The sequence below is a fragment of the Talaromyces proteolyticus genome (assembly GCF_021365285.1).
Source record: "Talaromyces proteolyticus strain PMI_201 chromosome Unknown BGW36scaffold_6, whole genome shotgun sequence".
Lineage (NCBI taxonomy): Eukaryota > Fungi > Ascomycota > Eurotiomycetes > Eurotiales > Trichocomaceae > Talaromyces > Talaromyces proteolyticus.
In genome coordinates, this window is record NW_025764282.1 from 2,451,737 (window position 1) to 2,464,725 (window position 12,989).

General features: G+C 45.1%; 3 protein-coding genes across 3 annotated transcripts; 2 read left to right on the plus strand and 1 right to left on the minus strand.

Moving 5' to 3' along the window:
- Positions 1–136: 136 nt before the first annotated feature.
- On the plus strand, positions 137–5,039 carry BGW36DRAFT_177477 (ABC-2 type transporter-domain-containing protein). Its single transcript, XM_046209693.1, has 2 exons — positions 137–4,421; positions 4,476–5,039. Exons 1-2 carry the CDS (start codon positions 322–324, stop codon positions 4,786–4,788), a joined length of 4,413 nt encoding a protein of 1,470 aa, XP_046072677.1. The 5' UTR covers positions 137–321; the 3' UTR covers positions 4,789–5,039.
- A 31-nt stretch (positions 5,040–5,070) lies between these two features.
- On the minus strand, positions 5,071–5,682 carry BGW36DRAFT_379779 (uncharacterized protein). The gene has a single exon (XM_046216260.1). The coding sequence runs from the start codon at positions 5,421–5,423 to the stop codon at positions 5,109–5,111; it is 315 nt and encodes a 104-aa protein (XP_046072678.1). The 5' UTR covers positions 5,424–5,682; the 3' UTR covers positions 5,071–5,108.
- Positions 5,683–10,412: 4,730 nt separating this feature from the next.
- BGW36DRAFT_397551 (major facilitator superfamily domain-containing protein) lies at positions 10,413–12,393 on the plus strand (the record flags this gene model as incomplete). The annotated part of the gene is made up of 7 exons (XM_046218314.1): positions 10,413–10,491; positions 10,573–10,631; positions 10,691–10,847; positions 10,969–11,309; positions 11,358–11,730; positions 11,787–11,917; positions 11,980–12,393. The coding sequence occupies 7 exons, from the start codon at positions 10,413–10,415 to the stop codon at positions 12,391–12,393; spliced, it is 1,554 nt and encodes a 517-aa protein (XP_046072679.1).
- Between the last annotated feature and the right edge of the window lie 596 nt (positions 12,394–12,989).

Consider the following 12,989-nt stretch of genomic DNA (forward strand, 5'->3'; position numbering starts at 1 on the left):
TACGAATAGTGCGGGATTTTGGTCCAATAGTTGTGCCGACTGCCGACTCCCGACTCCCGACTCCCGACAATCGGGAAGCAGTGCAAAGTCGGCACTGAGTTAGTGCAGCCATAATGTTCGATGTATGTCGGGAAGCCGAGTCAGCGTCAAAAGCTGCGGGACTTATGGTGCTGTACTCCGTACTCATATGCCTTCTCGAAAACATCGCCCAGATATGATTAATAATTCAATCGTTGTAATACTTATGTATATATCGTCTACGCCCCTATGTTACCTGGAAGCTAGGCACGCGGGCCTTCGATCGACAAGGAAAGGTTCAATATGACAGGACTATCCTTTAAAGTTTTGGACGATAGACAATCGGAAGATACTGGAAGTACAGACTCGCATTATAGCCCTCCTGAAATAGACATGAACTACCTCCCACAGGAGGGGGCTAACTCTAGGACTACACAGCATGAGAACGACCACATCCCTGAGTTTTATACGCAGGATGGTCATGACAATGCCACAAATGGCAGCCAACCGGAAAATGGCCGTGGTGACTTGGAAGATAGTGCTTGGGGGGTGAGGGAACTTGCTAGGCAATATACCCTTCAATCCACGGATTCTCACGTCGTCACGAACCCTTTTGAAGCTGAACCTGGCTCAATAATAGACCCCAATTCTGACAATTTCGAGCCAAAGGCCTACATAAAGGCTCTGTTTAACCTTCACCAAGCGACTGATGGGGTCATGAATAGGACCGCCGGTGTTGCGTTTCGAAATCTCAGCGCCTACGGCTACGGCACTACAACAGATTACCAGAAAAATGTAGGCACCATACTGATGCAAGTGGTTAGAGGGGTTAAAAGCCTTCTTGGGATGGGTGGTCAACGTCGCGTCGATATTCTACAAAATTTCGATGGCCTCCTTCAAGCCGGTGAGATGCTCATAGTTCTCGGTCCACCAGGCTCGGGCTGTTCTACCTTCTTGAAGACGATCGCTGGACAAACGTACGGATACAAGGTTAGCGAAGACTCCTCTATTAATTATCAAGGGATTGGGTTCCAACAGATGCATACCGACTTCCGCGGTGAATCCATCTATACAGCAGAACAGGACGTCCACTTCCCAATCCTGACAGTTGGGGATACCCTTTATTTTGCTGCTCGGACTAGGGTGCCGAGAAAAATCCCCGGTGCGGTCTCTAAGGATACATTCGCAAAACATCTGCGAGACGTGGCAATGGCCACTTTCGGTATCAGGCACACCGTGAATACAAAGGTTGGCAATGATTTCATCCGTGGTGTTAGTGGTGGCGAACGTAAACGTGTCAGTATTGCCGAAGCGGCTCTCAGCTGTGCGCCCCTACAGTGCTGGGATAACTCAACAAGGGGACTTGATAGTGCAAACGCCGTCGAGTTTTGCAAGACATTGAGGCTTCAGGCCGATGTGTTCAATATAACGCCTGCCGTGGCTATATATCAAGCGCCTCAGGCAGCCTATAATCTCTTTGATAAGGCTATTGTTCTCTATGAAGGCCGTGAGATCTATTTCGGCAGGGCAGATGAAGCAAAGGCGTACTTTGTAAAAATGGGCTTTCATTGCCCTGAAAGACAAACTACTGCTGACTTTCTTACGTCGATGACCAGTCCACACGAGCGCATCATTCGACCGGGATTTGAAGGCAAAGCTCCGCGCTCTTGCGACGAGTTTGAAGCGGCGTGGAAGAATAGCCCTGAATATAGAGCACTTCTAAGTGAAATTTCCCAATTTGAGGAGGAGCATCCAATCGACAGCCGAGACCTCGAAAAGTTTCAGCAGTCACGAAGGCTCCAGCAGTCTATTTTCCAATCCGTGCATTCGCCTTATACCTTGTCCTACGTTGAACAAGTCACTCTATGCCTGTGGCGAGGGTTCCGGCGTCTAGAAGCTGACCCAAGCTTGACACTCACTCAACTCTTTGGTAACTTCATTATGGCATTAATTGTTGGCTCAGTCTTCTACGACCTCGACGAAACCACAAATTCATTCTTCTCTCGCGGCACTTTACTTTTCTTTGCCCTCGTCATGAATGCTTTGAGCTCTCTCTTGGAAATTCTCACTCTCTACGCCCAACGTGGAATCATCGAGAAGCATAAACGATTTGCACTCTATCGCCCTTCAGCCGAAGCAATTGCATCAATGCTGACAGATATGCCCTATAAGATGTTGAATACGATTACTCTGAATACCACGCTGTACTTTATGGCAAATTTGAGGCGCGAGCCTGGGGCGTTCTTTTTCTTCTTGTTCGTCATGTTCCTTTTGACATTGGTTATGAGCGGGCTATTTCGCACAATCGCCTCCGTTACTCGGTCACTCGAACAGGCGCTTGCACCAGGGTCGGTTTTTGTCATTGGAATTATCGTTTACACTGGCTTTGTTATCCCACCAAATTATATGCTCGGCTGGTCACGCTGGATCAAATACATTAATCCGCTCGGGTATGGCTTCGAGTCTCTGATGGTTAATGAATTTTCAGGTCGCTATTTCCTGTGCTCTCCTACCCAGCTGACTCCTATATATGGCGATATTGCGAACTCCATTTGTTCTGTTGTGGGCTCCGTACAGGGTGAAACTTTCGTCAATGGTGATAACTACATTAACTCATCTTACGAATATTATGCGGGGCACAGGTGGAGAAATGTAGGCATCTTATGGGCATTCCTAATCGGGTTAACTGGGGCGTATCTCCTCGCAACAGAGATTATTTCCAGCAAGAAATCTAAAGGGGAGGTTCTCGTCTTTCAGCGTGGTCACATCCCCTTATGGGCTAAGAACACGTCTGAGGATGCTGAAGCAGCTCGCACTGGAGTCTCCACTCCAACTGAAAAGGAGATCGAAGGGCGAGGATTGTCGGCCGCCATCAAGAGGCAGACTTCGATCTTTCAATGGCATGACGTCTGCTACGACATTAAAATAAAAGGTCAGCCCAGACGTATTTTAGACAAAGTAGATGGATGGGTGAAACCAGGCACTCTCACTGCCCTCATGGGCGTGAGCGGAGCGGGCAAGACAACACTGCTGGATGTGCTTGCTACTCGTGTCACGATGGGAGTCATTAGCGGGGAGATGCTAGTCGATGGGCGTCAACGCGACAGATCATTTCAACGAAAGACTGGGTATGTCCAACAACAGGACCTCCATCTTTTGACCTCCACTGTCCGTGAGGCTCTTAATTTCAGTGCCTTACTCCGTCAGCCTGCCGATGTTCCCCGACAAGAAAAGCTCGATTATGTCACGGAAGTTATCAAGTTATTAGATATGGAAGAATATGCTGATGCTGTGGTTGGTGTTCCTGGAGAAGGTCTCAATGTTGAACAACGCAAGCGCCTAACCATTGGTGTTGAGCTTGTTGCTAAGCCTCAACTACTTCTATTCCTCGATGAACCTACTAGTGGTCTAGACTCACAGACATCATGGTCGATTCTAAATCTGCTCGAAAAGCTTACTAAGAATGGGCAAGCTATCTTATGTACCATTCATCAGCCGTCCGCAATGCTCTTCCAGAGATTTGATCGACTTCTTTTCCTTGCTAAAGGTGGCAGGACGGTGTATTTTGGGGATATTGGGGAGTCTTCTAAGACGTTGATTGAATACTTTGTGAAATACGGTGCACATCCTTGTCCATCTGATGCAAACCCGGCTGAGTGGATGCTTGAAGTTATTGGCGCTGCTCCAGGCAGCCAGTCTGAGATAGACTGGCCTTTGGTATGGCGTAATTCTCCAGAGCTCAATGCAGTACACGACGAACTCGACAAAATGAGATGGGGTCGACAACTCGAATCCCTCGCGTCCGATGACAAAGCGGACTATCGTGAATTTGCAGCTTCTCTCACCGTACAGTTTTGGCAAGTGCAGAAACGTGTTTTCCAACAATACTGGCGCACACCAAGCTATATTTACTCCAAACTCCTTCTGTGTATTGCCCCAGCACTTTTTATTGGCTTCTCCTTTTACAAAGCATCAAATACTCGCCAGGGCCTCCAAAACCAAATGTTCAGTATCTTTGAGTTGATGACACTGATACCTCAACTTGCCCAGCAAACTATGCCACTTTTCGTCGCGCAGCGAGAATTATTCGAGGTCCGTGAGCGACCTGGAAAGACATACTCATGGCTCCCGTTCTTAATATCCAATGTTTTCGTCGAGGTTACATGGGGTGTATTCTGCGCCATCCTCGTATACGTTTGTTGGTATTACCCTGTCGGTCTGTGGCGCAACGCAGAACCAACTGATAGTGTTACTGAACGTGGCTTGTTGACGTTCCTGCTTCTCCTTGCGTTCATGCTCTTCACCTCGACTTTTGCACACATGGTAATTGCTAGTATCAGTAACACTGATACTGCTGGGAATATCTCCAATTTGTTGTTCATCCTAAACTTAATTTTCTGCGGGTAAGAACTTCGAATCTACATAAGTTATAGTGTGTATATTAACAAGCTGTGAAGGGTCCTCGCTTCACCTAACACATTTCCTGGATTTTGGACCTTTATGTACCGACTCTCTCCTTTCCATTACCTCGTTGGCGGCTTGCTATCCACTGCTGTCAAAGACACCGGCATCGCCTGCGCAAATAGTGAATACCTGAACTTTAATCCCCCCCTGGTCAAACCTGCGGTGCATATATGGAACGACAGATCAGTCAATTTGGAGGCTATCTTCAAGACCCTAACTCGGCATCCAATTGCTCGTTCTGTCCGCTTAGCGACACCAACCAGTTTCTGGAAACGGTTTCTGCCGATCCTAGCCAAAGCTGGATGAACTTTGGCCTTATGTGGGTCTATATAGTATTTAATATCTGCGGTTGCTTTTTCTTGTACTGGTTATTCCGAGTACCAAAAACACCGAGAGGGTCTGAAAAAAAGGAATCACAAAGTGGCCAGACAGTGTGATTCGTGTACTGGATATATCGCATTACCAGACAATGCGTGGATGGGCAAATTTAGTTTGTAATTTATAGATCATATAATAGAATAGAGTAGAATAGACAACGATAAACCAGAAGGGATTAGAATGGAATACAACGCTTTCAGTTTATATATAGCTCCTCCTTCCCTTCTCGTCTCTTGCGCCTCGTTATTTCAATCCGATCTTGTTCCGTCACCCACGCCACCAACTGCTTCGACAACCACAAAATGTCTATCAGTAAGTCCGTCTACCAGAATGGTAGTCTCGAAATCATTCCTCTTCGCAATTGGTTTCAGATTAGAGCCTGAATACACTTTCCATGACTGTACGTCTGTCGCTCCATTCCAGTTCACATACATAGCCGTCTTCCCGCTTTCGCTATATGAACACGCTACGACATCAGGCTTAGTGGATGGATGTCTAATCCAAGGATAACTGTAGGCACGGTATCTCTGCACAGTAGTGTCGTAACCGAAGCGCACACTCATCACGATTGTGCCATTTTCATCCTACTCCTCGATCTTTGCGGTTGCCCCATGGGCTTGTAGGACATGGCCATTACTCAGAGCTTGATAGCTACCTTGAAATTCGGCATATACTGGGTCTGCGGCATCCCACATTCGACTCTTCAACACAACTTGCTTGGATCCTTGTAATTCGCCCCCAGAACCGTTCTCGACGTCAAAGATGCTTGAACCCGTAAACTCGGTGTTGTCGTTGTTATGCATGCTGATACTTACGCGTTGGGAATCTTCAGAGTAGAAGAGCACGTCATGTTGATAACCGAAGCTAGTGCTGACATCTAGATTGAAATCTCCCCCATCAGGTCCCGTTTTGTTCCGTGTTAGTACTAGCGTACATGTGATGAGTCTGCAATGGGCTTATCATCCTACATGAAGGTGCTACATAATGCTGCCATTGGGTGCAATCAAGAAAATGCTGCACATATATCGCGATGAAAGGAGGTAATTGTCCCCATATTTGGCAACTCAGTTGAGCCCATTGGCCTTGATAGTTTCCTCTAGAACCCTGCCACAGTAGCTGGTCATCATCTGAATATATGACAGGATAACCATCGTCGCGTGGAATATTATGCGGTGATAAAAAGAGGAACCTAGGCTCTGTTTGACCCATCTTCGTGGAATTCAAGATTGGCGTCTCAATTGACGAGCTCTTGTAATGCCGAAGCGGCCATAGCGTCTTATTAGACGATTAGGCGGCAGTGACGCTGAGACAGCTCGCGAGCAGAGAAAGAAGCCCAAGTAGCTGACTCATACTAGATTGAATAATGGTTAGCAATAAAATCCGTACTGAACGTTGATCGACTGGATCTCCATTCCCTTGGGCTTCCTTGTTAGGTGGTTTATATTCGCATGGCCCACCCTTATCAGTTACGATTTGATGTAATGGGGTCTCAACTACCCCCGTATCATAATTGCTGGAGGTTGAAGCCGAGAGGATACCCTCGGTAAAATATGTCTGCTCCATGCCCCAAGCAACCTACAGTATAGGATTGAAGTGGTTTGAACACTGAAAGTGTCCTTGAATAGTCTCCACAGCTCAATGAAAGCACAGGCGTGGGCCTTGACTAGGTCGAGGCTTGCCAACCATTCTCCTATACATAATAGAAATTACAGGGTAACTATAATATTCAAAAGTGATAGCTCTTAAATTGATTTTCATGGGAATCTAATGACTATTTTGATCCTACCACACAATATCACTCGCCAGACCCATAAAAACAAAGCCCAATATAACAGTCACCAATAGAGGAATTCATAATCCTACAGACAGAAATTCTGGCCACTCATTAGCAATAAAGAAAGGCAATTGATTATAGCAGTAAGTTACAACATATATCTGGAATATGTACTTCAATATCGTATTCACAAGACACGGCCGTAATACTATCTCAAACCGCCGCAGTAGGAAAGAGAAAAGCAACAGAAAAGCTGAACGTCTTCATAAGCCAATAAGCAGAAAGATCCCTGATATCTGAGAGTCGCGGAATAGGACCTTAAGCTTGTGCTATAACTTTAAAGACAGTAATAATATTCAGATATAGGAAAGATTATGTGGGGTGAAGCATTCTGATGATAATATGTCCCGCATATTTACACCTTAGTGAGAATCTTAGAGAGGGTTATTGATGACGCCCAGTGTTGAATACCTTCGAAAGACAGAAAAGTAATGATTCACCAATCAACTCGCCAGTCTAAAACTACCAAGGAGCTCAAGCATCACTTCAGGGGTAGTTCTGAAGGGGCTGGGAAAGCTTAATTCTCACTTGTTACGCTGTGGAATGTGCAGGTGTGTTGTGAAACTTCGGGGAATAGGGGCACAGTAGGCATATCGACTAGTAACGCGTGTATCGCGTATGGTAGCTTTTGGTCACGGTAATAGGCAATAAAAAGCAATCTTACGAAACTGACGAAGTACTGAAAACACCTGGAAATTATCGACATTTCGCTGATGGTCAATAGTCCGCAAGTACAGACTAGAAAGATGATCTCCATGTCGCTTGCGGAAGCGGCTCACCTGGTTGACAACAAGCTCCCTTCCCAACGATTTCCTCGGCGATATTTTTCAACGTTTGATGGGTGGGCAGGATACCACGGTACGTCAGCTAATTGACATGTTCAATTAGAGCCTACTCTTGGACATTGGTGGGTTTATAATGTGATATAGAGTTAGTGTTTTGGATCGAGGCTGTTTTGCCTTTGAAGCGGCGCCATAATGTGGACTTGTCGATATTTTATTTTCTCGCAGTTCCTTCATATTAGGGCGATTTTGTGAATGTGTCTCTGCCGTCACTTTTGCAACACGTGTACTGTGGTCTCTTTCATGCACAGTCGAAAAAGACGCGTCAGAAGTGTGAAGTTGTTGTATGAAGCGGTGCGTTGTATGATACAGTGATCTACGCTAACGGTCAATCCAACAAGAGTCATGTGTTCCACTTTGATTCTATAGAGCATAATTGTGGGTTCCTTAGCAACGAGGTTAGCCAATAATACTTAGTGGCTGAGTCTGCGTTTCAGTCATCGTATGGATCTTCATCGGTGCTAATAGTCGTGACAAGAATATGAGGAACGTGATAGATCTGACAGAGACGAAAAAGACAACACAATGGTCAACAATAGTTAACGTGATATCATTGGTCAACAGCCCCAGCATGATCGTACAGAAGGGATGTAAAAGTATTTGGATGCCTCCATAAACACTGAAAATTCACTAAACCTTAAAAATCAATTCTATGACGCTACTTTTGCAATATAAATATACTTATTATATCAGTTTTCTAAATATTATTGTCTATACTTAGTGGCATTTAACATAAACATGCTACTGTACTGCCTGATCATTAGCTCGCCAGGCCTCCTAAGCAAACTCGATTAATGCTTGAAACGTTTCTTTATTATCTGGGGCACCGTCGGTCCAGCCAAGGATATAACTCACATTGTCTTTAGCTTCACAATAGTTTGTCACACCACATTTGAAGCATACTTTTATTTAAGTGAGATGCTATTTAGTTTCGTCACATAAAGAAGGTTAATAGGTGGTCGCTCTGTGTGGGTAGGCATTCGTTGGCTGCAGGGCGAGTTGGGGAACACGGAGGATGGTGAAGGCCAGGCTGAGGAAGAGATAAGTATGCTGACGAGGAGTTGGCGGTCTCGAATGAGAGCGAGACTTTGTGGGAAGTGTGCAAGCGTAATATCTTAGTTATAACTGTGCACCTTCCTCCCCGCCACTGCAAAATGACTGTCGGCATGAAGCTGCAGCCCATAATCAATGCCGCAATCAAACCAGAGCTGTGGGGTTCCAGGTAGGTTCCTGTCACAGTGCATGGTCGTGAATCTTAAACGCTGGTGGGGAATAAGAACAATGTTCCTCAATCCTCTTTTCGGCAATTGCGAAGGCGAAAACTAGTTACGTTATACAGAAGCTGGGAATCAGAAACAGCCGAGGTAAAAAGAGAATCACCAGGCGGAAGACTGCCAGCGCTAGGCTGTTCCTGGATAGGAGTGCGAAACAACAAATCATTGATAACGACATGATCTCCCTTCAAGCTGTTGCGCTAGCCCTCTATAGGCTAGTGAAATGCATAACCGAAATAAGGCCTGCAGCTCGCTTTTGGAATGTTGGGATGCTGGGTACACGTGGAGAACTATTGCTGCGTAGTAATTGAAATTGGTCTCATCCGGATTTGAAACACCACAATTCTTTTACAGTAGTTTACTGAAATCACCTTTTAGCAAGTTACACCACCCACACTATGATCTTTAACAATCCTCGTGTAGCGAGAATTCGAGCATTGCTCCGTATCCACGAGGGCAAGTGAAGTGTTTCAGAGTCAAGCGCAGGTTTTTCACTGAGCATGTGTCTAGAATATACTCTCAAGGAATTCATTCTGCACAGCTAGACTAAGGGGTGGGGCTAGGCTTTGTTTTAGGCCTCGGAAGATGCTTCGACGTGCTCGGAGGTCTTTGCCTTGCATGTCTAGAACGGCATATGTGATTGGAGCTATCGCACCTATTTCCAGATAGGGAATAATGCCATGCGGCGGAGGCGTCTGGTATTTTAAAGTTTGTTAGATATTCATCTTAGGGCTTACTAGCATCAGTTAATGGCAACAGCCAAGCAGAAATTCTCATTGGTGGACTCTTCTAACATTCATTGGGGGCTATGTTCAATATCAAGACCATATGGGAGATACGAGAGGGTTTACCTGGAGCTGATCTGTATGAGGTATGATTCCTCTGCTATGGCTACGTTAGTCCCAACCGTTTTCTAGACTTCGGTAGCCATTGCAGCCGCCTTTTTAGAATCCTGAAAAAGTCCTCGGTCCTAAGTGAGAAAAGGCGGTGAAATTTCGTAGGCTACTCATTTCCGGTCAGCAATTATGACAATTTAATTTCAAATTGATAAAGGAAATATGTATACACTAGCCTAATATTTACATTACAGGACGCCTTGCTACCTACTCATTATCTGAATTTGTACCGAGCGGCGTTCAATTTGCCAATACTCGGTGACCGGCTATCATCGTATCTGGCCACCTTGGATTCCTTTTTACAACCATCAATCCCCATCTCCATTCTTCTGTTCTGTGCCCCTCGCTATCTTGGATTATCCGATAAGTTAGGAGAATTTCAGGAAACAACGAAACGACGAGCTTCAACAAAGCTTTTATTAAGCCTTCCCTTGAGTAGTACATTCGTCTGAGAAAAATGCCGGAGTCTAAAGAGAGCCGCATTCCAACAACCCAATATGACAAAGCCAATATGAGCGGCATGCGCATCGAGTCACTTTACTCTAAAGATGATCATCTAAGCAAGCAACTACGCACCTACGGAGACGACGAAGATCACAACCATGAGACTCCGGTATGCGTTCACTCGGTGAACGAGATCTCATTCTTACTATAATTATATTTTTTTTCTATGATCCTATGCTAAACCTAGAACTGTCCACGGTAGATGAAAATCCGGCGTTTTCTCAGCTTCACTGCTCTCGCATTCTTGTGGACGGGCAGTCAACTCCCCGTTTATCTGTTTGGTAAGCGGTCCTTTTCCCCTTAATTAGTTTATTTCATAGATGTGTAAAGTGCCTAGTACTTACATCCGTCTCGCATCACAGGTGTTATTCTGCCGTATGTATATGGAGATATCGGTGGCGTCGATAAATGGGTCTGGTTTGTATGTGATTCAATGAAGATCTTGAGTGGGGAATATGATGATTCTTACAACACACCTAGATTCTGGGAAATTTGTTGTCTTTGGCTGGTGTTTGTCCCTTTGCTGGCTCTTTATCGGATTTAATTGGCCGTCGATATGTTGCTCTCGTTGGGGCATCCTTGGTGTCTATTGGAATGATCGTTAGCAGCACCGCGAGTACAATGAATGCTTTTATTGGTATGGAATGGATTCACATTTGACTTTATTCTATCCCAAGAAAGGAGCATCTCTCTAACTAACGTCTTCAGGCGGAATATCCATTGCCGGTGCCGGTGCAGGGGTGTGAACGAACTTACAGCACTGGCTGCAACGGCAGAGTTGGCCCCAACTCGAAAGAGAGGAAAATACGTGGCGATATTAATTTCCACCATTCTCCCATTTTGTCCTTCCGTCTTATGGGCCCAATTAAATGCATACCACAGTAGCTGGCGCTACGTCGGTGCTCTCTCTGCCACCTGGAATGGTCTCGGCCTTATCATGACAATTCTTTTCTACTTTCCTCCACCCCGCATTAATTCTAGAGGGTTGCAAAAGTCCGAGATCATCTCACAAATATATTTCATTGGTGGCATTCTGAGCATCTCTGGCCTAGTTTGCTTCTTAGCAGGATTGCAATGGGGCGGGTGTCAGGCAAGTTTTGTTCTCCGGATATCAGAGGGAGGTACTAACGTCTCGTTCTCTGCCTAGTATTCCTGGTCCAGTGCACATGTCCATATTCCATTGGTTCTAGGAACAATTCTACTTTTGACCTTTGCGATATGGGAGGTATACGGTACGAAGCATCCTATATTTCCATCCCGTATCATACAAGAGCCTCGAGTTTTTGGCCTCCCCCTTCTCATTACATTCATCTCTGGTGCGAACTTTTTCTCTGTTATAATGTTCTGGCCCACCCAGGCATTCAATGTCTATAGCCACGATCCGGTAGAAATGGGAGTTCGCAGTCTTCCAATTGGCATTGGCATTCTGGCTGGCGCTTTTATCACTCTACGGCTTCTCAGTCTCTCCAAAGGACGCATAAGAGAGCTGATGATCGGCAGTACGAGTTTGATGGCAGCTGGTAAGATAAAACTGATTTTTAATACAGATAAAAGGCTTTTCTAAAACAATACGCAGGATGCGGTGCTATGTCTATTTCTCGACCCCATAATTTATATCAGATGTGGGGGATTCTTCTCATTGCTGCTTTAGGTATTGGTGGAATCGTTGTTCCGGCATCAATCATGATGACCATTGTATGCCCAGATGTGAGATTTAGATTTCTATCTCCATACTTGGGGCGTTTTCAAGCTAATGTAATGAAACATAGGACTTAGTTGCTACAGTCTCCGCGCTTACATTATCCATAAGGGTTGTTGGAGGAGGCGTAGGGTACGCGATTTACTACAATATTTTAATCAAAAAATTTGTACCCAATGCACAATATTACATTGGAGGCGTGATGAATGAGAAGCTCAATATTACCAGCATCCCTGCCATAACAGCTGCCATTCAGTTAACCGGTGCTTCTCTTCTTGACGGATTACGTCAGATCCCTGAAATTGCTGGTAGCGAGCTGGTATATGATGTGGTAGTAGCGGCTGGACAGATCGCGTACGCTGAAAGTTATCAATGGGTTTATTATGTTAGCATTGCTTTCGGGGGCCTTGCCTTTCTTGCCTCGTTTGGATTGAAGAACATCAGCAAGTATATGGACGAGCATGTTGCAGTGGTCATGAACTGAAATTCCTTGTTTCATATGGCAGCAATATACGATCTCAACAGACACAGTGGTACATAGTTTACTATATAGGGCAGGCTTTTCCCTTTTCTTTTTCTCTTATCCACCGGCGGTAAGAAATATAAGCTGGACAGGAAGAAATGGGAATAGTTCTTTCGATTCCTAATATGATCCACATTTACTACCACTATAAAACATTAACCTGTATTCTTTCGAATGAAGCTTGGTTCCTGTTATCTATACCCCTTAGGTTAATGGAGCTTAGGAATGTTAGCATTTGATTTCGACGGAGAAAAAGGATCATGTTTACCCGGTCTCAGAGACAGACAGCTCTTAAGCAAGCACGCCTATCACGTGCTTTTGATTTTGGTGTCAATGAAGACTTGCATAGCGGATGTTGACATATGTTACTGGATGCATGATGAAAGGTACTTTGCCAGAGTCGGCAATCTATGCGGTGTGACCATTGACATAGTAGCACTAGCAGGCGCCTTGCACTCGAAACTGAAATAATTAACAGTTACATGTACTTAATAGCGACTACATTGCTTAGAACTCCATAATATAAGAGCTATATGATTCTGGAAGGGTCTACCCGG